Source organism: Galeopterus variegatus, unplaced genomic scaffold (assembly GCF_000696425.1).
Source record: "Galeopterus variegatus unplaced genomic scaffold, G_variegatus-3.0.2 Scaffold958, whole genome shotgun sequence".
Taxonomy (NCBI): domain Eukaryota; kingdom Metazoa; phylum Chordata; class Mammalia; order Dermoptera; family Cynocephalidae; genus Galeopterus; species Galeopterus variegatus.
In genome coordinates, this window is record NW_007727069.1 from 236,431 (window position 1) to 263,029 (window position 26,599).

Below are 26,599 nucleotides of genomic sequence, written 5' to 3' on the forward strand. Positions count from 1 at the left end.
TCCGAACCCGGGGCCTTGGTGTTATCAGCACCGCACTCTCCCGAGTGAGCCACGGGCCGGCCCCCCCCCCCCCCTTTTTTTTTTTTTTTTTTTTTTTTTTTAAAAAGATGACCGGTAAGGGGATCTTAACCCTTGACTTGGTGTTGTCAGCACCACGCTCACCCAGTGAGCAAACCAGCCATCCCTATATGGGATCCGAACCCTCGGCGGGAGCACCGCCGCACTCCCAAGCGGCGCACTGTAGCAGTGCGCCACTGGGCCGGCCCCCTCCAGGCCCTTTTCTGCTTAGGATTTTTTCCTGGACTTTCTTTCCTTTTCAACATTTCTCTACCTTTGTGGCCTTGTCACCCAACACTCAGTACACCTACCCCAGTTTCTTCTACCATTAGGGACTGCCTGTTTACCGGCATATCTTCCTACCCACTCCTTCTACTGCTGTAGCAACTGCCATCTTTTTTCTTCTTCCTGCCAACCACTGTTCATTGAACTCTCCCTCCCCAGTTTTATATGCTGTGAGGTCAGGGCCGATGGTCTGTAAGATGAAGGTTAAATGGCTGCTTACCAAATTCCTCTATATTTCATGAAGCTTGGGGTAAAGTGGGTTTTAAATAAGCAGGTCATTTGATGAGCTCAGATGACTAAATGTTGAATCCCTAATTCTGTGGGGAAGTCATGAATGTCCTAGAACATATCTGTTATGGCATTGCCTCTTTTTTTTTTTTTTTTTTTTTAAAAAGATGACCGGTAAGGGGATCTTAACCCTTGACTTGGTGTTGTCAGCACCACGCTCACCCAGTGAGCAAACCAGCCATCCCTATATGGGATCCGAACCCGTGGCCTTGGTGTTATCAGCACCGCACTCTCCCGAGTGAGCCACAGGCCGGCCCTATGGCATTGCCTCTTAATTCATTTTCAGATCTTGGCTGATTCTATGTGGCTTTTAAGATCTCTGGCTGCTGGGGCCGGCCCGGTGGCGCACTGCTACAGTGCGCCGCTTAGGAAGCGCGGCAGCGCTCCTGCTGAGGGTTCGGATCCCACATACAGACTAGCCGCTCACTGGCTGAGCGAGGTGCGGGAGCAACACCTAGGGTTGCAATCCCGTGGCCGGTCCTGGTCCGGTACGGGCGTGACACTGAGGGTTGCCATCCGTTGCCGGTCACGAAAAAAGACAAAAAGGGAAAAAAAAAAAAAAAGATCTCTGGCTGAAGGCAAAAACCTGGGCTCCAGAACACTTCAACTCTAGGTATATTCCTGTTGTGGAAGATGATTAGAAACCCTGCAGTGCCTGTCACCCATGTTCGCTTTGTGGAGGGGGCTGGATATGCCATTTAATTATGTAAAGATCTCTTATCAGAAGTGTAGTCAAGCCCTTCTGTCAACCTCAGTCAAACTTAAATTTGTGGATATTCAGAAAGTCTCCTCAGATCTGTGTTTCAAGCCAGAGAAACTTGGTGGTGAATCATGCTCTGGGGAAAATAAGTTTCTTCAGTCACATATCACAATGTATCTTTCTCGGGCTGGTTGCCCAACAGTTCTGGTTTCCTCTTGAGAAGTTTCAATCTTGGGACTGATGATTGTTTTAGAAAAGAAAAGAGAAAGCCCCGGTTCCTCAGCCCCCTTCCAACTCAAATAAAAAAAAATGGTTAAGGGTTTCTGGGACCCTGAAAACACTTGAATGGGATCAGCATGGACCATGACTACCTGAGCAGAACTTACTCACTTTTTACCTAGTTCTAGTATCTTTTACGATTTGTCATAGTCTATGTTTTGTGTTATAGGAAGTACAGAATGTCCCCTATTCCTTACAGGTCATCCTGTCCTAAAGCAGAAACCGTGGTGGGGAGAGATTTTCCCCCGTTCACAGGACCTTGCTTTTGCCTCTCTGCTTGTGGTACGACACCAGATCGTGTGGTCTGTGAGTTGGAATAGCAGTGCTTTGACTCTAAGCATTTCACAGGTCTTATGCAACTTTCATATAGAAACTATAAGAAATTCATGCCAGTGGACTTTGGAAAATCTTCTTGGTACCATCAGGTAGCATCAGATGAATTACTTAATCATGGATTTATGGTAATCTAGGCTCATGGAGTCTGATTTTGGAAGCTTTTTCAATTCCCTGTATTGTGCCAGACATGATACTCCCTATCACTTTTCCCTGGAAACAGCTGTGGCTTGTTTCTCTTTTGTTCCAAGGCCTTAGCCTTGGCAAAATACTTCTTAAAATATTCTTTTTACACCGCCAGAGCAATAAAGAAGTCCAGTTGAGTATTTTTTGTATCTTAAAAAAAAATACTGGAGACCACTCTAGTGAGGAATATTTTTTTGATGTTTTGAGGCACGCTTGTTTTTCATCGTAGGTCTTTGTGTGCTGAACCTTGGATCACCTCCTACCCCACTCTTCTTGCATTTTATAGCAAATCCTTGGTTGAAGATAGGTTGGGAATAGATGTGTTCCTTTTATTTTTCTTATAGAAATGCTTTTATTGGAACTCATTTTAACTTGTTTTGCTAGTTCTTTCAAGATACAGTAGTCCCCCCCTTATCCACGGGGGATATGTTCTAACACCCCCAGTGAGTGCTTGAAACCAAGGATGGTCTGGACCCGATTGTTATCAATTGAAACACATTTCTGTTCGTGTCTTTCACCCACGAATTTAATGCCTTTTCCATCTTAAGTAAGTATTTTCCATGCACTATGGCAGTAATGATTGTAGTTTGAGGTGTGGCAGCAAAAGTAGCAAGAATTTCTTTTTTCTTTTTCATAATTTCACAGATGAAAGATTAGTTCTTACTGTAGATCTCAGCAACCTCAGCATATGATTTTTTTTCCCCTTTATTAAGTCAAGGACTATCACCTTTTCACTTAAAGGAATCACTTTACAGCTTCTCTTTGGCATATCTGAATTGTCAGCATCACTACTTTGCTCCTTGGGACTATTACATGAATTAAAACAAGGGTTACTTGAACACAAGCACTGTGATATCAATAACAGGACAGTTGATCTGATAACCAAGAGGGCTACTAAGTGACTAATGGGTGGGTGGCATCTACAGCATGGGGATGCTGGACAAAGGAAGGATTCATGTCCAGGGCAGGATGGAGCAAGATAGTGTGAGATTTCATCATGCTACTTAGAACAACTTGCAATTTAAAACTTATGCATTATTTATTTCTGGAATTTTCCATTTAATATTTTTGGACAACGGTTGACTGCTGGTGACTGAAACCACAGAAAGCAAAACCGTGGATATGGGGGGACTGCTGTACTGCTCATCTCATCTGGGTGGAGACAGTGGCATCTTCGTTAGCAAGATCAACATCCAGAAAGCTAGTTAAGACTGAGGCATTCTCATTTTTCCCAGAGAAAATGAGAAATTTCATCTCTCTCAGGGAATGTGTTGAGGACTAGAAAAAACATTTCAGGCATTGTTGGTGGAGAACTCTGATCATAAAAGGAGTCGTAGACCCTTCTGCTAATATACATGGGGCTTGTAGAGAGTACCATATTGTGTGGTTAGCTTTTCACTGAGCCTCTGGTAAACTCTTTTCTCTCCACCTTGTTTTTTCTCTACCCTCTAAATTCCAAAATGGAATCTTACTTCTCAAAGTATGGTTTGAAAGTCACCCGCATCAAAATTCACTGGGGTTGCTTGTTAAATTGAGATACCTGGGCACACTTCCCAGATTGAATTAGAATATCGGGGGTGGGGGGTAGATCCTGAGACTCTACATTGTAAAAAAATTTCTAGATGATTTCTCAAGCACATTCCACTTGGAACCGTGAACTACAGAATCTTTGACATAATCTTTATATCTTGACTGTGAGGGCAAACTGCTTCTAAGCCTTCTCTCCCTGGTGAGCTAGGTCATTCTTATCATTCTCACCAGGCATGGCCAGCTGCAGAACCCCTGCTGAGAAACTGCAGTTAATGTAACTTTCTTTCTGGATTTTAGATGTCATTCCATCGCTTTGGAAGGAATCAAGTTTTGTGCCCAAACATGAGGTATACAGTATTGGCAGCTGCTGCTCTTTGGATAGCACCTCTAAACGTTCTAGGAGCAAGATTTCTAGGCAACCTCTTTGTGAGAGAGTTTGGACTTCCCTGTCTAGAAGTATAGGCAAAAAAAAGGCAGTGACTATCCTGGAGCCCACAGACAGACCCCTGTATTGTGGCCAGATTGCAAATGGTGGGTCAAGGAGCTGGGGTGGGGATGGGATGGGCCTGCATGCTGTCCTGGGTGGACTCCTCTACAGGCCTGATTAGAATGGGCAGAGGAAGTTCCTGTTAACAGATGCAGAGGGCACTTACCAGAGGCTTCAGCTTTCCTGTTAGGGATGCCCAAGCTGGTATAGACCCCTGTTGCTATGGTTGGTGGGGCTGGCCAGTTTCTTTCTGTTGAGTCTTGTTTCCACCCCCTACTCCTAGTCAGTCCTACAGATGCTGGTTTATTTGCATACTCTATGCTGATTTTGTCAGCACCACGCTCACCCAGTGAGATAACCAGCCATCCCTATACGGGATCCGAACCCATGGCCTTGGTGTTATCAGCACCTCACTCTCCCGAGTGAGCCACGGGCCAGCCCCTCTATGCTGATTTTGGATTGAAAGCCTCTTATTGTTTTTGAGCTCTGTTTAGATAACACCACATGCCTGTGGCAGCCAGGGAACCCTATAAAGGAAATGCCTGAGTTCTAACAGCCCTGTCGTTTATTCTCTGTATGGAAGCGAGTATGGCCTGTGTTTAGGACCATTATAAAAACATTTCTCTGCAGGGATTATTACTTGGGGCCTGCAAGGGTACCAGACCTCTCCTTGATGTATGGAATAATAGGGATGGTTTTCTAAGTCTCTTCCCTCTTGCCTTTTATTCCAATTCATAAGAGGGATTAAAGGCTGTTTTCCTAAGCCTTGTTTCCCCACATAGCTGCAGTACCAGAGCATTTCTTCCTTTGGTGAGAAAGCTGCTTTGGGGGACACAGATCTGCCTCTGGCTGGTGTTGGTATAGGCTGTTTTTATGACCAAGCTATGTTGACAGCTGCCTCTGCACTGTGGTTTCAGGGCCCCTCTTCCAACAGGATATCTTTTTTCTTGTCCCTTTAATCTTCCCTGTCATTCTCTTACCAGAAAAAAGAAAATGTGTTATTTTCATTCAATATTAAATCTCTTAAAGAAGTTTTCACTTGGTAAAATGCTATTAGAATTTCTTCCTTCAAAATGTTTCAAATAGATCTTCTAGGCTCTAATTTAGGTATCTTAGGCCCTTTCCAGCTCTGTGATTTTCTAGGATACATAAACTGTTCTTCTCTAAGACTACTGGGTCGCTTCCTTTCCATGACAACAATATCTGTGTAAGGCAGAATGAGTTGGTAATTCTGACGGTGGCACTTGTTCTGCAGTATCCTTGACATGTGTATTTAATTTCACTTTCCTACCAGTGATTCAGTGCTCCAAGAATTGAGCACTGACATGGACAGGGAACAGTCATTCCTCTATAATAAAATAGTGTCCAGGTAATCAAGGATCCTGGCTGCCAGAAAGATTATACACGCGTGCGCGCGCGCGCGCACACACACACACACACTTTTAAAATTAGCACTGTATAATTGTTAATGTTTTTTTTTTTTTTTCCTTTTTGTCTTTTTTACTGACCGGTAACAGGATCGCAACCCTCGGTGTTGCGCCCGCACCGCGCTCAGCCGGTGAGCAGGAACCGGTCTCCACATGGGATCCGAACCCTCAGCGGGAGCACCGCCACGCTCCCAACGGCACACTCTCCAGTGCGCCACCGGGCCGGCCCTATAATTGTTAATGTTCATGGCCATCCGGTTCACTGTAACAATGAAAGTATCTTGAGTCATCAAAAGAAATCATTTAGAACCATACTGTGTGAAGCTAGATAAATGCAATTATATGTATTAACCAAAGCTAACTATAAACTCGTTGGGAATTGTAAAGGGAAACAAGTCATACTACTTGCTCTGCATTTAAATATAAAATTTTTTCTTTAATATTTACTCTCTAGTCATGCCATATAGACTATAAAAATTCTCTGTGAACAGATTAAAAATTCAAAAATAAATGCTTACTATGCTTAAGTAATAAAATGATTATTGAAAAAACATCCAGAATAAACATTAAAGTATCTATTGTTCTTGTTGATGGCTCCTGTACCTCTAATACAAAGGGTGAATATATTTCATAAATACCATCCATGATTAGCCAGTTAGAATGGGCAAGACTTACTTCCCAGAGTCTTGATGAGTATCTCTGGTTGTGCAGTTAGCTTAGGTAAACAAAACAACTGATGATTTTAATGTGTTCCTTCTTTCAAGATGTTTTTGTTATTCTTACCTTGATATCCTTAACTGATAATTTACCTTTTGGAGATGGAAAAGGAGAACTGACTAAGTGATTTGCTCTAATGTAACCAAGGAACCATTCTTACCCTCATTACTACCTTCTAGCCACTGCATAGATATACCTTTTTGCTGAAATTCAGATATATAAGCCTGACAGGAAGTGCTGGGCACATGTGAAGAAATAAATTCAGTGTGTTTTTCTTTCTTTCTTTTTTTTTGTGGCTGGCCAGTACTGGAATCCGAACCTGTGACCTTGGTGTTATGAGGTTGCTCTCTAAGCAACTGAGCTAAGTGGCCAGCCCCAGTGTGTTTTTCAGACTCTTATCTAGCCTGCCTCATGCCTGATCCCTGTGCTTTCTACCTTCCAGTTCTCTCCTGCGCTACGGTGGCAACCTGTCCCTCCAAAGTGCCATGAGTGTGCGATTCAACAGCAACGGGACCCAGCTCCTGGCCCTGCGGCGTCGCCTGCCCCCTGTGCTCTATGACATCCACTCCCGCCTGCCTGTGTTCCAGTTTGACAATCAGGGTTACTTCAACTCATGCACCATGAAAAGCTGCTGTTTTGCAGGAGATCGTGACCAGGTAAGTGCCCCTTGCCTTCTGCATCCCCACACTCCTGCTTTCCTCTCTGATTGTTCTCTCTGTACTGGTCTCTATTTCTCGTTAGCATCACGTCAGTTAGAAACAACTAAGGGGAATCAGTAAGTGTCTGGGGGCATTCTGGCATAATGAATATTGAGTTTCTTCATCAAATCTGCCATTAGGTGCACAGGAGGCACACACTATAAACCAAGGCCGGCCACAATGTGGTTCTGAGCAGCCTAGCTCTGCCAATTTGGTGAACAGATTTTAAGATTATAAGAACGTGCCATTTCAAAAGAAAGGAGAGAGTTCATGGAAAACGAGCCTGCCAGTAAGAGAGGCTGTTTTTTTTGGTGTCAATAAAACACAGTGATGAACGAAACACTCCAAGTACTGTCCAAGAGACATGTAACTTGAATGGCCTCTTGGGATGGCGTCTTTTTCTTGGATGAAATGGGCTGAGCAGCTTTGTTTGAGTGAGAGCCAGATGCTGACTCTTTTTCTTTTTACTGCCAGCATCACAACTGGGGATGGAGAGCCCAAGCTGTGAGTCTCATCTTTTCTCAGTCTCACTGGGAGTGGAGATAGTGATGTTGATTTAAAGCTGGCAGTTTAAAAACATACTTGGCATAATTGCACCTGTCTGTCTTGGCTATAGAAGTTCTGAAGTAGTTGTCAGTGACCTGTTGGACTGGTCTGAGTAACTGAGCTGAGTAAAGACAAATATAAAGAAAGATTGATCAAACAAATAGAATTTTTTTCTTCTCAAGCACAACGAATCTTATTGCTACTTCACATCTAGATTGGAAAAAAGAGAAACTTTAGTTTCTTGCCAATGCTTAGTATTCTCATCTTTGGGCCTATAAACTATGTCAAGTTTTGGCATATAATTCTGACATGCTGTACCCCCACCTCTTTAGAATTGTTTCTGGGCAAGAGGCATAAAAGAATCAATTCTTTGAGAAGTTGCTAAGACCCTGCATTTTGGAGGCAGAAGCTGATTTTTCTCCCTAGACTGAGGTTATTAAAGGTTCCCTAATGTTGTAGTTTAAAGGTTAGTATATGTAGTAGGAGCAGAATAAATGCTTGTTGAATTGAGTTTCATGTAGATAGATGGGAATATTCTTTTAAGTTTTCTAAGCTAGGGATTTCCTCTCTTATAAATACAGAATATATATCCAAATTCAGAATTATACCCAGGTTGGAGTCCTAGGGCCTACTTAGCTGAGATTCACACTGGAAACCACTAGGTGGCCTCAGTTACATAAAAGATATCTCCTTGAGGAGGCCACCGTGCCCAAATAACTTAAGTTTTCATTTGCCTATATGGTGCTGCAAGCCATTTGTTTCTTGGGTGGGAAGAAGCAGTTTCTAGAGATGATCAGATTCACAATTATTTCTGGTATGCAGAATGGTTGCTTTAGCTTCATTTGGCTGTGGAAATGACAACCACGCCCCTCCCTCTCTTCCTTTTTCCCTTTGCTTTTGTTGATTTTCCATTTTCTGTCAACTACTTATGCGTGTGAGTCTTATTTCATTGAATAATAAAGAACATGTGGTAAATGAAATGGCTTATTAGGCTTTATTGGCAGAAACACAGGTGCTGAGGGAAAGGTAAAAGAGATGAAGGAAAATAGGTGTTGTGTTTTCTTAAGGTTGTATATTAGCAGCCAAAGCTTGTCTGCGTGGAGTCCTTAAAAGACCCAAAACAAAGGCCTCTAGCCAAAATGTAGAGCATGTAGACCATGGTTTTTCAACCTTAGTGCTATTGACATTTGGTCTGAATAATTCTTTGTTGTGTGGGACTGTCCTGTGCACTGTAGGATGGTTAGCAGCATCCCTGCCCTCTTTCCACTAGATGCCAGTAATATCATCCTCAGTTGCCCTACAGATAACTAAAAATGTTTCCAGATGTGGTCAGAGCCACACAAAGTATTTTTTGTATTTCAATGTATATTGAAAATATAGTTGTTTTTGCCTTTCAGGTTATGTATAATGATAAAAACATTGAATGGCTATTGGTTTTCTCTATTCAGATTTGACTAATTTATTATTTGTGACTTTTGTTCTGTGGGAAGAGTTTATGAGTATTACATTCTCTCTGACAAACTAGACTGTTTTTTGGTCGGGGTAAGTGTTTTTTCTTGGATGAATGAGGATGAGAATTTATGTTTAGCTTTTTTGTTCACTCCTTAGGGACTAAGAAATATAGTTAATTCATCATTGTCTTGTCTGCAAATCCTGGTACAGTTAGAGCACGATAAATATTTGTTGAAGTGAATGTTGAGTACTTTGGTCAATATGTGGTATTTAGCTTTCTGGCCTAAGTTTTCTCTATCTGTAAATTAGGTTTGATGAGTATCATTTTTCCTGCTCAACCACTACCAGGGGCGTTTAGAAGGATGAATTAAATAATAGATTTACAGTAAAACTAATCTACTGAGCTTATAGTTTTTAAAGTGTTGCACAAGAAGACAAACTTACTGTCCTACTTCTAGAACATGTTTCTCAAAGGTGATTTATATGCTTTGAATTTCCATACTCAGGGCTAAAGTAGCAGCTGCCATGGTTACGGTATGATCTGTAGGACTGATGTATATATTCTTTGACTAGTCAGACAGGATTTTTTTAAAAAGATGACCAGGAAGGGGATCTTAACCCTTTACTTGGTGTTGTCAGCACCACGCTCTCCCAAGTGAGCTAACTGGCCATCTCTATATGGGATCCAAACCCGTGGCCTTGGTGTTATCAGCTCCACACTCTTCTAAGTGAGCCACGGGCTGGCTCCATACAGGATTTTTTTAAAAAGATGACCAGGAAGGGGATCTTAACCCTTTACTTGGTGTTGTCAGCACCACGCTCTCCCAAGTGAGCTAACTGGCCATCTCTATATGGGATCCAAACCCGTGGCCTTGGTGTTATCAGCACCACACTCTTCTAAGTGAGCCACGGGCTGGCTCCATACAGGATTTTTTTTTGCTGCTTTCAAATTCCAAAGCCTACCTTCTCCTTATATTGGTCTTTGTGTTTGACCTCATTCCTGTATACTCTGAGAACGCCCACAGCCTGAGGCTCTGTGCTCTGGAACTCTTCATTTAGTCATAGGCTGGGTAACCATCCCAGAGAGGAATCTGAGAATTTCCATAATAGGAGTGAACATGGGCAAGAAAAGCAGTAAGCGATGCTATCTATCTGAGACAGTGTTCTGGCTTTTAATTACTATGAGATTACTCAGTCCACACAAACGGACCCAGATATTGTGCCAAAGAGCCTGTATTTCTTTTTAGACTATCTTAGGTTCACTAGGTAATTCATTAGCCTCAAAATGAAATTAACATTTCAAGAAATTGGACTCAGGGAATAAGGTGTGAAATATGCTGAGCCTACTTTGTGTCTCTGCCATGCTCAGTGCCACCAATGTAGATAAATTCTAATTATAGAACTATTAGAGATCATTTTGTACAGACTTTTCCTTTTATAGATGAAAAAGCTGAAGCTCAAAGAGGTTAGGTACACAAGTCACAAAATATACAAGTTTGTAGCTGAGCCAGGACTAGAACTCAGATTTGGGGGTTCTCAGAAGAGATCCCTTTTCACTATACAAATGGTCAAAACTTGATGCTAACAGGAGCAAGGCAAGCAGCAAAATTAGTGGCTTGGACTGGGAATAAACAATAGAGAACGGTGGGAACTGTGGCCAAGGGAGAGCCCACATACTGTTTAAATGGAATAGCTTCTACTGAGCTTCAGCCCATTGTTTTCATGTGTTGCCAAGGCCTCTGGTTTATTTCAAGGGAAGGTAAGAAATAAAGATTTTTATGTGAAGTCTCCTGATTTTTAAATATTGCAGCAAATTCATTCTTTATTGCATAGATGAAATAAATCTGTGCACCATACCTATTCTGCTCTTGAGCCACCAGTGTGAAATCTCTGAACTTCATCCAGCAGGGTGTTTTTTTCCTCATGTCTAACTCCTTGATCTGTCATTAACCCATGGATGAGTGCAGACAATTTCCTGTTTTCTGGTTTGTCCTAACTTCATGCCTTTTTCCTCTTCCATCTTTTAAAATAAGAAAGCACGGGCCGGCCCAGTGGCGCACTTGGTAGAGTGCGGTGCTTGAGAGCATGGTGGCGCTCCCGCCAAGGGTTCGGATCCCGTATAGAGACTGGTCTGCTCACTGGTTGAGTGCGGTGCAGGCGCGACACCGAGGGTTGCGATCCCATTGCCGGTCGCGGTACGGGCGCGACACTGAGGGTTGCGATCCCGTTACTGGTCACGAGAAAAGACAAAAAAGGAAAAAAAAAAAAAGAAAGCAGATATTTACTGAGCACTTAGTATGTGTCAGAATGCTGTGGTAAACACATTCACATGACGTTGCCAGACTGTATCCTCTTTGAGATTTTTATTCAAAGCCCTATATGCAATCTGTCTTCCCTGCTTTTGCCTACAAATACATGGTTTGTTTACTTCTAATATATTTTAATTATTCAAGTTTAATAACTTCCACCATCAGATCAGGTGACAGAAGTGGCATCAGGTTGGCTGGCTGTCAGAAGAAACAATTAGCTCCAACTAAAGGCTTGAACTTTTTTTTTTTAAGCCAACCCACTTTCTAGTCTTGCAATATAGTGAGGAATCTTGCAGTAAAACAGTATTCCTTCCTCTGGAGGTGCCTGAATCCAAGGGTTCTCCTTGCTTTCATATCATACTGGGATTTTTTTGTTTTGTTTTCTCCCTCAAGACTGAGTGCATTTTGCCTTCTAATCTTCACACTCCCCTCTATATGCTCAGTGAACCAGTTTCTTTACCGGGTTAAAAAAGGATGCCAGTGTTACACCTGCTAGCTTTTTGGCACACACTTGTAAGACAGTACTCTGCTTTTGTTCCCTTTCTTTCACAATTCCTTAAATGGCTCTTGTCCTGGATTGTGAGTCCAGCAGAGCGGTTCAGGCTTCTGGGAAGTAAGTCTTTCAGGCTAGCTCCTGTGTGCCTAGAAATAGACAGTCTGAGCATTTAAAAATCTTCTCTTAGACTCACCTACTGCCTTAGTGTCACCTACTGCCTGGCCTAATAGTCCCTACATCTTGTTGAAAGTGAGATGGGGAAGGAAGGAGAAAGTATAATAAAGTTTTCTTGAAAGAGATGAGCGCTGGAGTATCTGAGCACTGGTATCTCTTACATAGGTCTTTCTTTTGAACTTAATAGATGGCAAGACCCCAAAAAACATGATAATGAAATCATCCTGTCCCATCTTCTGGAGAAAAGAGCTGACGTGTACCCTGTAAATCCAACAAAATGGCCTTGATTATGTGGCCTGGCCTCAGACATTACATCACCACTCAGCCTTTCTGTGTTGATATTATATGGGTATAGCAGAGGTGCAGGAATGCACCAGTAAGTGCTCTCCAGGCCAGAGAAGCACCCTATAAAGTTATAACTTTGCATTTTATAACTCATGCAGCCCTGATTAAGCCCACTGGGGGCCTGGCTTGCTATATGTTCTCCTTTATCTTAAATAAATATCTACTTTTAATAGGGGAAATTCAATTCTTGGGTTCTATCCTTTGATTTGTTTTGTGACTTTAGGCTAATTGTATCTTATACATTTTTAGCCCTTTAACTTCTAAAGTACTTTCATATCCAATAGTATAATGAATCTTCCCAGCAACCTTTGGGTTAGTTGGGACAGGTTTTATACCTATGTGAAACCGAGGGCCAGAGTAGTTTGAAATGGCAGATCTAATAGGTAGCAGAACCAAGACTAGACTCAGCCTCTTGCTTGTGATTATACTCTCTTCCTCATAGGCATGCTGCCACCTGTGTTATAGAGATCATGAGGTGGTATGGTCTTCCAGGGGCTGATGAGGAGGAGTTAAATACAGAATGTGGTGGCAGAAGAACTCCTTGTATGTATTGTTTAGGGAGTGAATATTTTAGGAAATTTTTTGTTTCTTAAAGAGCAGGTAGATTGAAAATAAGTTGTTTATTAAGTCAGCCATTTATAACTTTCTGAATCCTGGACCTCTTTGAAAGTCTAAAAGCTATGAATACTAATCTCAGAAAAATGCACATATCCACATAGTTTTGCATATAATAATAAGGGGTTTATGGAACTGCTGCAACCTAGAGGCTCAGGTATTATCAGTCTTGGATTAAGATTTTTTACCAGTGGATTAGATCATCTTTTAGTCCATTTACTCATGAAGTTTTAGAACTTAGAAAGCTTAAAAGGTTTTGGAGTATCCACAGGCCTGTTAGTTATGGTCTGATTTATAATTGTTTAGCTGAAAAGGAGCACTAGGTGAACTGGATTTCTTCTTAGGAACAAATGGAATTGATGTGATGTGGTGGCACGACATGACAGTTCTCCATTAATGCATGGCTTCTGGCTGGGAATCTGGACCCCACTAGGAAATCCTGGTAGATATTGATGAAGGGAAACAAAGTATAGCCTTTCCTACTCTACCTGCCCCATCCTCCTTAGAGACTTTACTTTCAGTAGCTATGCCTCTTATTCTGGGTCCCTTCAAGTTTTGGAGAAAAAGGAAAATAATGTTCCTTCCTCAGAACGCTGGGAGACACCTTGCTTGACGAAGAGTGTAAGTACTCATATGCGGACTGGAGTGAGTGATGCCACCTGCCCACTTCCCAGTCCCCAACTACAAAAACCGAGGCCCACAGAGGAGAGACTGAGGGCTGAAGGCCGTTTGGTTGATGGCTCCTCATCTTGCCCAGGTTTCCAAAAAGAGTTTTGCTAAATAAATATTCATCTTTAAGTAATGTAGCTACTTTGTTACAAGCAGCTGTTGGTGATTTAGAGCATTTAAATAAAAATTTCTTCTGTACTGATTATTTGACTATTTTTGGCTGCTTTTATGAAATATTTCTTTATTAATAGAATTTTTCCCACTCAGAACCCGTAAAGGTTGGTTATTATAATAAACCAAAGGATTCCAGGAGCCTGATGGAGCTGAAATGGCAAATGGTCCAAAGAAACAAGAATAATGTAACTTCACATGCAAAAATAGTATTAATCTTGTGGGTATGAATATTTATATGCTTTTATTGGGAGCCAATGGAATTCTATTTCTCCTACCACAAATAAAATAAATCTATGGTTTTGCCCATTTCCAAAGATATTTTATACTGATTGCTTTGGATGGTATTTGTGGCAGGCACAGGGTATAAATGATATGGTCAAATGTGTATTATTTACCAATTAGCAAACCTTTTCCTGGAAGTAGTCTTCTAGAGAGCACATCACAAAGCTGTTCAATCACATTTTTTCCCCTTCTGACAAGAGGTCAGGGGGAAGTAAGACTTGTGTTTGATTTAAATGTTAAATAGCAGCCTCTCTGCTGTTACTGATCCAGGCTAGAAAGCCATCTGGTTTTTCTATCTTAGTCCATACAGTTAATTAGACAGGCATGCCATTTACCGGTGAATAATTAATCAATTACCATAGAAGGAGCCTTTGGAGAGAACTGTGTAAGTTGATCTGTACTCAATGAATAGTAACTGATTGATATGTTTTTTTCTTCAATCAGCAGATGTTTAGGAATATCAAATGCTGTGCAAACATGCACACCACAAACAGACAAGGGTACTTAAAGAAGTTCATGGAAAAATGGAATGGAAAGATAATACGAATCTTTCAATGAACTTTTTGAAGTACCCTCCTGTGTATGTGTGTCTTGTCTGTCTGGAGAGTAGTGAGAGATTTTTCTGTTGGCAAAGATATATTCTGGGTTATTCTTAGAGTATATCAGGTGAATGGCTTGTCTTTCCTGCTTTCTAGAAATTTTTCTTCTTTTTTACTTGGATTTTGGGGGAGAGGGACATTTTTTGTTTATATTTCTAAATCCAATTAGGTCTTAGAATGTAAATGTTAGGGAGTTTCGTATATTCCAAATTAGTCCTTTCATTGGTTTGCTTAACCATTAAGTTTTAAATAAAGGTGTTAGGGAGGAACAAATAGTTGTTTTGTTTGAAGATGCTATTAAATTTGATTTTTTTTTCCAGGAAGCTTTTATTTAGTAAGCAGTTTTGCTGTGGCAGGCCATGTTTTTAGATCCTTCTTTGAACCTTCAAGTCACTAAAAAGTTCTCGTGACTTGGGCAACTCTACAAAGGTGGCCTGTATATTTAAAGGCATGAGCTTCTCTGGGTATTCAGCCAGCAAAACACCTTTGCAAATAGAAAAAGATCTTTCAAGAGCACATGTATAATTTAAGAGATGAAGAAAGGGGCATGTGTTCTTGGAGGAGATGCTGGGCATTACAAAAGTACCAGAGAGTAGGGAGTTTTACTTGAGTGGCTGTTTTCTATAAAGGTTAGTCAAATGCCCTCTGACTGATTGCCCTTTGAGCAAATGAGGCAGTGACAGAGTGCCAGTGTGGTAATCTTTTCAGCGTTGTTCGTGGTGGTGACAGTGGTGGTTCCTTCTTGAAATCTATTCAGAGGAGCAGTTGTTAATCTCTTCCTATGCCTGAGCAAGTTAATACCTCTGTACTGACAGTGGATTAGATAAAACCTCACCATGCACTGGCCTCAGGTTAGCTCTATTTAGAATATCTAGCCTGTCTTCAGATCAGTAAACAGGCTGCTCTCTTGGACCACTGAATGTGTGAATAGAGAGGTGGGTCAGAGTGTGGCCATCCTTTAACCTTTGTGGCCAGCTGGGAGGGATTATGGATAATATGGATCCATACAACTCATGCTCATTTTCGCGTTGGTATCACCCATCTTACCTACAAAGCCAAATTAAAATTAAGTATGTCTTCCACTCTCTGATCTGAAGTAATAGTCTATGGGTCTCATGCCTACCCCTCAAGTCAGAGCACTTTGGGAGTTGGGTACTCTATTACCTAGATAACAGAGTATCTAAAACATTCTTCCTTCGTCTTTAGAGCTCTGCCCTGTTCTTCTCAGTTAGGATAGGAGGTAAAAGATTCATATGAAGTAAGTTTTTAATTTGTGGTTTATTCATCACCATTTAGAATGATGTGAAAAAAAGAACACAGAAAAGGTAATAAATTCTTAATATTCATGTTCCTGCTTGGCCACAAACTTAATACCACCTTGTTTAGCTTTTGCTGTTCTAAACTGAATAGTACTTTTTAGTTTTTTTATGGGATGATTTAAAAATGTGAACATCGAAAGTTTCTTCACTTCTTAAACTTTCTACACTACAAAAGAGAATAAAAATGTTAAAGGAATTATAGGTAACCATTTTTTCTATTATGTTTCTATAGTTTGCCCATTTATAGAAGGCTGTCTGCTGCCAGACCTTACTGTTATCTAGGCCAGAAGCCCCTTACTTCAGGTCAGCTTCAGACTCAAAATACCATATTCCCTGGGTGAAAATGCACACATACTGTCTGAAATTAATTATCTGGATAACAGGGAAGAGAGAGAGAGAGAAACCTATACTTCTTTTTTTTACTTTTTTAAATTAAAAAATTTTTTTTAATTTTGTCGATATACATTGTGGTTGATTATTGTGGCCCATTACCGAAACCTCCCTCCCTCTTCCCTCACCCCCCTCCCACCCAACAATGTCCTTTCTGTATGCTTGTTGTGTCAGCTTCAAGGAATTGTAATTGTTATGTCTTCTTCTCCCCTCTGGTTTTTTTTTGTGTGTGTATGTGTGCGTGTGTGAATTTATTTATTTATTTTTATCTCCCACCAATAAGTGAGAACATGTGGTATTTCTCTTTCTGTGCCTGACTTGAGAAACCTACACTTCTAGTTTCATCACTTGCAGTGAAATTCAGTTTTCTGGTTAATTTAAATAATTATTGTGTTCAATTAATTTTAATGTAATTGTGTACTTTAAGTTTCTTTTGATAGTGATTGGCATTGGCAAGGTTTGGTCTTTGTTTTCTTGCTTATTTTTTTCTTGTATCCCGCACCAAATGTTCGTGAGATGGCCCTCAAAACTTGCAAAGCCCTATTAGTCCTCTTGAGCACTAACCATTACCAGGTCCTTAGTTGGAGGCTCCTACCGAGCTCAAGTCCAGGAGGTGCTGATCCTTTCATCACAGCTTTAGAAGAGAGGAATCTTTCCAACTGCACAGATGATATTAAATGTATCTCTGCACTCAACCTGCTTGAAATAATCTTTATTTCTGCATGGCTTAAAAAAAAAAAAAAAGCAAACAAAAGAGCTCTTAATGGCCACTTTATATTTTAAAATAGCCAGAATTTTGTCCCCTTTCCTGGAATACTCTTCTCTCAGATATCCACATAACTTGCTCCCTCATTTCCTTCAGGGTTCTGCTCAAAATGCCATTTTATCAGAGCAGCCTTCTGTGACCCTATAAAAAATGGAAGCTAACTAAACCCACCCCCAGCACTCCTATATGTGCTAACTTGCTGTTTAATTTTTCTCTATAATACTTAGCACCACTGAACACATCATATGTATTTTTTGTTTAAATTTTTTATTCTACCCACATTTTATATGTATATAATTTTTTTACCCAATGAAATGTAAGCTTCATGAGGGCAGAGACAGGGTCTGTATTGATCAATTCTGTACTCCCTTCCTTGGAACAGTGCCCAACACATAGTAGACATTCAATAAATATTGGTTTAATGAATAAAGAAATGAACTCATTTTTACTTCAGTGTCTCACAGTCAGCAATATCCCAGGCAGCCAACTTTTTTTTTTTTTTCCTTTTTGTCTTTTTTCGTGACCAGTAACGGGATCGCAACCCTCGGTGTCGTGCCCGCACCGTGCTCAACCAGTGAGCGGACCGGTCTCTATATGGGATCCGAACCCATGGCGGGAGCGCCACTGCGCTCTCAAGCGCCGCACTGTACTGAGTGCGCCACTGGGCCGGCAGGCAGCCAACTTTTAATGTTGGAAGGGGTCCAGCAGACAACCATGAAATGCAATAAATGAATTCCTCAGGGCAGTTTTGTGATTCCAGTATGTGTGACTACTTAAGCAGTCTGACTATACATCAGTGGGTCAAGGCTCCCTCCTTAGAAATCATCTTGAGGGCCGGCCCGGTGGCGCACTGGATAAGTGCGCTGCTTGGGAAGCGCGGCGGCGCTCCCGCCCAAGGGTTCGGATCCCACATGCAGACCGGTTCCCGCTCACTGGTTGAGCGAGGTGCGGGGGCAGCACCGAGGGTTGCGATCCCGTTGCCAGACACGGAAAAAGACAAAAAAAAAAGAAATCATCTTGAGCTGCTCCCTTGTGGTGGGTGGAGGAGCAGTTCCAAGGGGAAGAGAGGTCAGGAGTTGCTTCCCTGAGAGGAAGCCTGTATATGTTATGTGTTTTCTATGCATTTTAGGAGCTATCATATTAAATCCAACAGGCTTTAACTTTGTGGGGTAGTAGTTCTTCCTTCTAAGGCGGTCTTTTGAGTCAGTATTCTGTCTGGGAATTCCCTTTTACCTTTTCATGGCTTTGTCCCGGTGAATAGCTGAACAAATAAGAAAGCACTGATCTTTTACAATGAAATAGTAAAACCTCTGATAAGCCCAGCCTTAGCTCAATCTTTTTCAGTATTTACTTTTGTTTATGTGTGGGGAACAGGGTTATAGCCTTTTTTAAACGTAGAGTGTGAAATGATGAGATGTTGAGTCATAAGTTATATGTTACATATATATAATTAGTGGGCAGTTCTTTTGTGTTCTGTCCTCCTGCCCCCATCTTAATTTAGGCTCGAGTTTTAGGTGCAAGTAGTTTATTTGCAAACACAGTAACTAGTAGCAGAGGAGGAGGGAAGTGAGACAGGTAAAGGAAGGGTGATTTAGTGAGCTAACTACACTATGGACGATGGAGTTTGATCCTGAGAGGGAAATTGTATAGAGCAGGCATGTCAGAGTTATTCTACCTGGGGACAAGGAAGCTGGGATATTGATAAACCAACTCCCTTCAGTCATTGGTTAAGGGCTGCTTCTGTGGAGTGTTCATTCCCCAGAGCAGCTTGCAGACTCCAAGGCTTCAGAGAAAACCCTCAGGCAAAGATATGGATATTGGGAGTGGGAGATCAGGCAAAATATATACAGCAGTAAGGCCTGAGGTATATGAGCAGGGTATCAGGGAGTGAGCTACATCATACTTCCTGTTTCTGTTAAAATAGTAGACTACACCATCGCTTTATCTTTACTCCTTCCATCCTTTTGCCTTTAAACCACATCTTTCCCTGAGGCTGGCTCAGTGCTCAAATCTATCTTGTCTTGACTCTTCCGTGAATCACCAGGCATCTTATTTCTCATAATAGCACCTAGCAATTTTTATTTCATGGAATGGTAGTTATATGCTTATATTTTTTTATATTTTCTACTTGATTTAAGCTCCATGGGAATCCACGTATTACCTTACATTACATATCCGTGAGCGCCAAAGTGCCTGGCATATAAATTCTTGGTTAGTGTGTAATGAATAAATCTTTCCCCATAACTAGTAGTTATTTTGCAAAACAGGTTATGAGAAGAAAACCCTTGGGCTCCTGAATTTCAGCTTGATAACTTCAACCAGATAGTGCCATAAACTGCAAAGGGTTACTGGAGACTCTAAAGTCAGTGCAATAAGGATTCTCTTTGTAAAGAAAACTTTTAAAAAGCATATGATTTAGTAGTATTAACCGTCATCACCACCCATCTCTAGAACTTTTTCATTATCCAAAACTCATACTCTATACCCATTAAACACTAATTCCTCGCTCGCCCTCCCCGCCAGCTCCTGACAACCACCAGTCTACTTTCTGTCTCTGTGATTTGACTACTGTAGGTACCTCACATAAGTGGAATCATGCAGTATTTGTCTTCTTGTGATTAGCTTATTTCACTTAGCATGATGTCCTTAAGGTTCATCCATATTGTATCATGTATCAGAACTTTCTTCCTTGTTAAAGCTCAATAGTATTTTGTCAGTGGACACTTGGTTACTTCCACCATTTAGCTATTATGAATAGTACTGCTATGAACATAGTTTGCAAATATCTCTAATATTGCTTTCAATCCTTTTGGATATATAACCAAAAGTAGAATTGCTGGATTATATTGTAATTCTATCTTTAATTTTTCAAAGAACTGTTTTATTTTTTTTATTTTTTATTTTATTTTTTTTTTTGTCTTTTGTCTTTTTCCATGTCCGGCAACCCGCGCCTCGCTCAGCCAGTGAGCGGGAACCGGTCTGTATGTGGGATCCGAACCCTCGGGCGGGAGCGCCACCGCGCTTCCCAAGCGGCGCACTTATCCAGTGCGCCACCGGGCCGGCCCTTTGTTTTTTAATAATAGCAATCCTAATGGAGGTAAAGTAGTATCTTATTGTCTTGATTTCTATTTCCCTAGTGATTAGTGATGATGAACATCTTTTCATGCGCTCATTGGCCATTTGTATATAGCCATGGTATATTTCTTCTTTGGAGAAGTGCTCTGCTACCCACTCCACCCCGCCTTTTTTTTTTTTTTTTTTTTTTTTTGGCGGCTGGCGGGTACAGGGATCTGAACCCTTGGCCTTGGTGTTTGCCCTTTTTTTTTTTTTTTTTGGCGGCTGGCGGGTACAGGGATCTGAACCCTTGGCCTTGGTGTTTGCCCTTTTTTTTTTTTTTTTTGGCGGCTGGCGGGTACAGGGATCTGAACCCTTGGCCTTGGTGTTTGCCCTTTTTTTTTTTTTTTTTGGCGGCTGGCGGGTACAGGGATCTGAACCCTTGGCCTTGGTGTTTGCCCTTTTTTTTTTTTTTTTTGGCGGCTGGCGGGTACAGGGATCTGAACCCTTGGCCTTGGTGTTTGCCCTTTTTTTTTTTTTTTTTGGCGGCTGGCGGGTACAGGGATCTGAACCCTTGGCCTTGGTGTTTGCCCTTTTTTTTTTTTTTTTTCTTTTATCCGTGTCCGGCAACGGATCGCAACCCTCAGTGTTGCCCCCGTACCGGACCGGGGACCGGCGACGGGATCGCAAGCCTCGGCGTTGCTCCCGCGCCTCGCTCAGCCAGTGAGCGGGAGCCGGTCTGTACGTGGGATCCGAACCCTCGGACGGGAGCGCTGCCGCGCTTCCCAAGCGGCGCACTATCCAGTGCGCCACCGGGCCGGCCCAATGTTTGCCCATTTTTAAGTTCGTGTTTTTGTTGTTGTTTATTTAAGAAACTTTTTAAGTGAAGTGTAACAGGCTTAGTCTTTGAGCTTCGTTGTCTTGAGCATATTTGTGTAGTGACTTGTCAAGTCACTTGAGCTGGCAGCTTAGGGACTTTAAAGTCTGATGTGGCTTGCACACAGTAATCATAGAATCTTATAATTGAATGAGCCTCAGAGAACAACCACTCCAGTTCTCTCATTTTGCAAATGAGGAAACTGAGCCCACTGCTTTTTCTACTCTGTCCTGAGCCAATCACCTAGCCCCTATGCATAGCAGTTTCTTCATCTTTTGTTTTTCTTTTTTTTTTTTTTTTTTTGCGACAGGTAAGGGGATCAGGACCCTTGGCTTGGTGTCGCCCACACTGCACTCAGCCAGTGAGCGCACCGGCCATCCCTATATAGGATCCGAACCTGCGGCCTCGGTGCTGGGGCTGTGCTCCCAGCGCTGCACTTTCCCGAGTGAGCCACAGGTTCGGCCCAGTTTCTTCATCTTTAAACAAAGTCTCCCTGCCTTTGTCTCTTCTTTCATGTTCCTACAAGAGTTTTGAAAACTAGTAAATTGGTTTTTAAATGATTGCAAAGTATTTAGTAAAGTTTTTACATTAGGCATGATGTTGTATACAGTTAATTGGAATTGTTCATAGTGTCCTTTTGAAGTGCAAAGTTTTTCTTAGAAAACTGTAGGCCTTTTTTTTTTATATATATAGGAAAATAAGCAGATGGGGTCAAAAGGCAGGAAATAATGCTGACTTCAACTTAAAGTAAAACATTTTTGTTAATCTTTGGAAATAAATGAGCTCTCAGAATAGCTCACTTGTTGCTGTTAGACCATGTTAGACAATGCTTTTATGAGACCAAATTAGATCTGGCTTAGTGTCCTGTCTTTTTGAGATAAAGCAGTTTGAAACTTCCATGTAGAAGGGGATTGCCTATGCCTCTGGCACTAACTTGTGGCAGAGTTGGCAATGGCTTCCTGCTAAGAGATGTCAACTGGCATTAGGGAAGTTCAGGGTGTTTGTCCTTGCATAAAAGATCTCTGGGAGGCACCTTGTTTTTATTTTCTGCACTAATTTATTTTTTTTTTAATTACAGTATAGTAAACATAACATGAGATTTACCTTTTTTTTCGTGACCGGTAAGGGGATCACAACCCTTGGTGTGCTGTTGCCCGCACCGCGCTCAGCCAGTGAGCGCACCGGCCAGTCCTATATAGGATCCGAACCGGCGGCGGGAGCGTCACTGTGCTCCCAGCGCCGCACTCTCCCGAGTGCGCCACGGGGCCAGCCCGAGATTTACCATTTTGACAATTTTTAAATGTATACTCAGTGGCATTTACATTGTTGTGCAACCATTACCGCTATCCCTCTCCAGAATTTTTTCATCACCTCAAACTGAGACTCCGTACCCATTAAACACTAACTCCCTGTCCCCCTTCTCCTCCCAGCCCCTGGCAACCACCATTCTACTTTCTGTTTCTATGAATTTCACTACTCTTAAGTAGTTCATGTAAGTAGAATCACACAATATTTGTCTTTTTGTGTCTGCCTTATTACACTTGGTTTAATATCCTTAAGGTTCATCCATGACAACATGTGTGAGAATTTCCTCCCCTATAAAGGCTGGATAATATTCCATTATATGTATTACCACATTTTGTTTATACATTTATCTGTCAACAGTTGCTTCCATCTTTTGGCTACTGTGAATAATGCTGCTATGAACATGGGTATACAGATATCTGTTAGAGTTGTTGCTTTCAATTCTTGGATATATACCTAGGATTGGAATTGCTGGGTCATATAGTAGTAGTTCTATGGTTTAACTTTCTGAAGAATCATCGTACTGTTTTCCACAGTGGTTACACCATTATACATTCCCACTAGCAAAGCAGAAGAGTTTGACTTTCTCCACATCCTTGCTAATACTTGTTGTCTTTTTTTTTGGTATTAGCCATCCTAATGGGTGTAAAGTGGTATCATTGTGAATTTGAATTGCATTTCCCTAATTATTAGTGATGAGCATCTTTGCCTGTACATAGTGGCCATACTTTTGATTTGTAAGTATTTTTAAGAGGGTGTTTGCTGTGTGATGCCTTATAAATATATGCTCATTTATCTTATCTGTTTTTTAAAACATCTCTCTCTGTACACATAGATAGATACAGATGTATTATAAATCAATATATATTTTTATTATCATATATCATAATATATAATATATTACATATTCTTTCTGTCCCAACAGTATATTCTTTCAGGCTCTGATGACTTCAACCTGTACATGTGGAGAATTCCTGCAGATCCAGAAGCAGGTAAGTATATCCCCAGTATGAACCCACTGTTGTTGTTGGCTCTATTGAACTTTGGCATGCTGTGTCCTGAGAGGACAGATCTGTAACAATAGGGGAAGATGTTTCTCTTTTAACATAATAAACAGTTTACTGGAAAACTTACCAAAGGAAATTTTGAAGTAAAAATTAGAGGTCAGATTTAACTGTATCCCTCACAGATATTCTTACCTGACATAAATGATGCTTAGATTTTTTCCTCTCCTCCTACAAACGTTTCTTTCGACCTCATAGATCTCCTTTATGTCCTTTATTTCCTTTCTCTATCTATTTCACACCTGGAATATTTTTTATGTTGCTTTTACATGCTTTCCCCTTATTATTACCTATCTTCACATTCCTGTGTATTACTCTACAAACAGTTGTTAGAGCATTTTCCTTTCCTTTGGTCTCCCTGGTCATGTTGACTAAGGGGAGGCTTTCTCCATTGATGGACAGACATATTTCCTGGGGTTTTGCTGACCCCAGACATCAAAGAAATTAGGAACAAGTATTTCTGCATTTGTTCTAGATGTATGCTGAGTAAAGCCTGCAGCTTTCCATAAATTTGGATCTAAGCCATCTGAGCTTTCAGACAGTATGGATCATTCTTCTTCATTCTTGGTAATAGTGTCCTCACGTGCTCAGTGAGTGTTACCTACTGGTAGAAAAATGTCTGTTTTTATACTCAGGACAGCTCAATATAGCCATCTGCTCCAGGTGATACATGGCATTTAGCTGGAAAATGGCCATTCAGAAAATAATAGAGGACTATGCCAAGTGTATTACACAAAATGTGCCTAGTGCTTAGAGTTTAGGGAAGTTTTTGGCTTTGCCTGTTGCTGAATTAACAATATTGTTACCAAACTGCTGCCTTTCAAAACCTGTTGAGGCCCTCTTTAGGTGTAACTATCCAGTTGCTAAACAAATTACAAAAGGGCTTTTCCCCTTCTAGAATTTGGAAAGCATGAGGGAAGCAGCTTACCTCTGAAGCATGACCAGATGGGACAGCAGCAGTCTACTCAAACAAAAAATGATGTTCTAGCACTAGAGGTAGTGCTGGATTAAGTCTCTCACCACCGTAAATCTTAGATTGATTAGCTGAGAAATAATCTTTGGGCTTGATTGTATCTTTTACCTGATCTTGAAAAGCTTTTAATTAAGTAAATGGGACTTTAAAAAGAGAAAGTATATAATTCCCACTTCTCTCTGGGACTGTTCTCTGGAATCTTTTTCACATTTGTGTAGATACTGGAAAAGAATTAGCAGTAGTATCATAGGTTTTTTTCCTCTCCCTGCTGATTTCTGTACTGACTCAGGGTATGGGCCACCTACTCTGCCAGGGCTGTGATAAAATATCACAGGCTGGTGGCTTAAACAACAGAAATTAATTTTCTCACAGTTCTGGAGTCTAGAAGTCTAAGATCAAGGTGCCAGCAGGTTTGGTTTCTCCTGAGGTGTCTCTCCTTGGCTTGCAGATGGCATCTTCTGTATCCTCACTCTTCTCTGTGTTTATGCTTTCCTGGTGTTTGTCTTCTTATAAAGTAGCTCCCATGTCCTCTTCTAGATGTTCTGCAGAGATAGTATTCCCAAGTTTATTTAGTAATTCCTCAAAGAAATGTCAGTCCCTTTGCAGTACTGATATCCTCTCCTCTGAATTTGTTCTACTTCTGTTTAAGGATTAACAATAAAAGTAAAGCATAATGTAATAAAGTTAGCAGGCCTGGTTATTAAATTCCTGATCCATTCATTTTCTAGTTGGGGGCTTTGGAAAAATTGCCTAGTCTTTCCAAACTTCTGTTGCTTCCTCTGTAAAATAAGGATAGTAGCATCAACAACAAAAACAACAACATCTACCTTCCTAGGGTTATGGTGAGAGGGCATAGTACTTGCTCAATGATTGTTATTCCACCTTAAGAAAGTTTTCTCCTTTTTTAAATTCTCATTTTAAAAATTCCTTAGAGATCAAAACATTGTCCTCCTTTAGTGCCCTCCTGAATGGCTGGTTGAGTTGTTCTCATGTGAAGGCTGTCTTGACTCGTCAGTAGTTTAAGAGGGTTCCTTTATGTGACAGTTTTTTCCCTGAATGGAAGGGAAAAACATGCATTTTCACTGTCGAGTCACTGCAGCCACCCCCACTGTCAGCAGGCTGATGAAGTAGGCTAGAAACAGCTGTAAATGCATTTTCATGGGCCTGCACATGTGGGTATGCTCTATCTCTCTTCCTTTTTCTAGACACATATTCATTCTCATTCAGTTAGGCCTAGGTATCTGCTTTTTCTCCCCACGTAATTGGAAAAACAGCTGTTTTTAATTGGTCACAAGTAGTTGGTTACAAACACATGTGAAGTACATATGATGAAAGAAGAACTGACTTTTTTGTGCAACTAAGCATCGCTGCCTATGGAGATCTTTGAGCTTTACTGACACCACTGGCTGTCCCCATCTGGCTTTTCTCATCTCTTAAGTGGTTACATGGTCCCCAGGAGGCAGCCACTGCTCTCTCTGTATTGTCAGTATCCTTGATTGTACTTCTCTTTGTGGTTTGAAACTTGAAGACCCCGCGACTGTTCCCTCAGGCCTTTTGGAAATGCTAAGAGGTTGTTTGAGCACCTCTCATTCTTGATTCTATCAGTGGAGTCAGGAATGAAATAGATTGTCTCAACAGCTGCTTACCAAACCTCATTTTAGCAGATAATAGCTTTAGCCTTCTCCTTCAAGTTTTGTTTCGGAGAAAATGATGAGGGGATTTACTTCAATTTGTTCACTTATTGAGTATCCTTAGATAAGACATTAGCAAAGCTCTATGGGCCTTTGAAAGGTAAACACTTTCTTGCCTTCCAAAAGCTTCCAGTATAATAGCAATGAGAAAAGGTAAATGAGATCGGAAAGTTTTTATGGAGCAATAAGATCGGTAAAAAGCAATGAGATCAGTAAAGATTTTATGGAGTTAGTATTTCAAAGGACCCTGAAAGATAGAGAGTATTTCAGCCCCTTTATTTTCTCTGTTCTTACTATACTAAAAATGCTATAAAAGAAACATCTGAAATTGGCAACAGGAAGATGGAGAAAGAGAAACACTTGGATGATTCACACATTGGGTGATAGAGCCCACCAATGGAGGGTTTTTTTCCCCCTGAACATTTGTAATCCACAGTTTTTTACACTCACATCTTTTCGTTTATTCATCAAATACTTATTGAGAATCTGCTCTGTGCTAGGCACTGTTCTAA

General features: G+C 41.1%; 1 protein-coding gene across 1 annotated transcript in view; it reads left to right on the top strand.

The window, feature by feature from the left end:
• DCAF5 (DDB1 and CUL4 associated factor 5) overlaps window positions 1–26,599 on the top strand; it is a 96,604-nt gene that overhangs the window by 50,493 nt on the left and 19,512 nt on the right. The window contains exons 6-7 of the mRNA XM_008573714.1: window positions 6,732–6,945; window positions 23,285–23,351. Coding sequence (XP_008571936.1) covers window positions 6,732–6,945; window positions 23,285–23,351 — 281 coding nt within the window. The remainder of the gene's footprint in view (window positions 1–6,731; window positions 6,946–23,284; window positions 23,352–26,599) is intronic.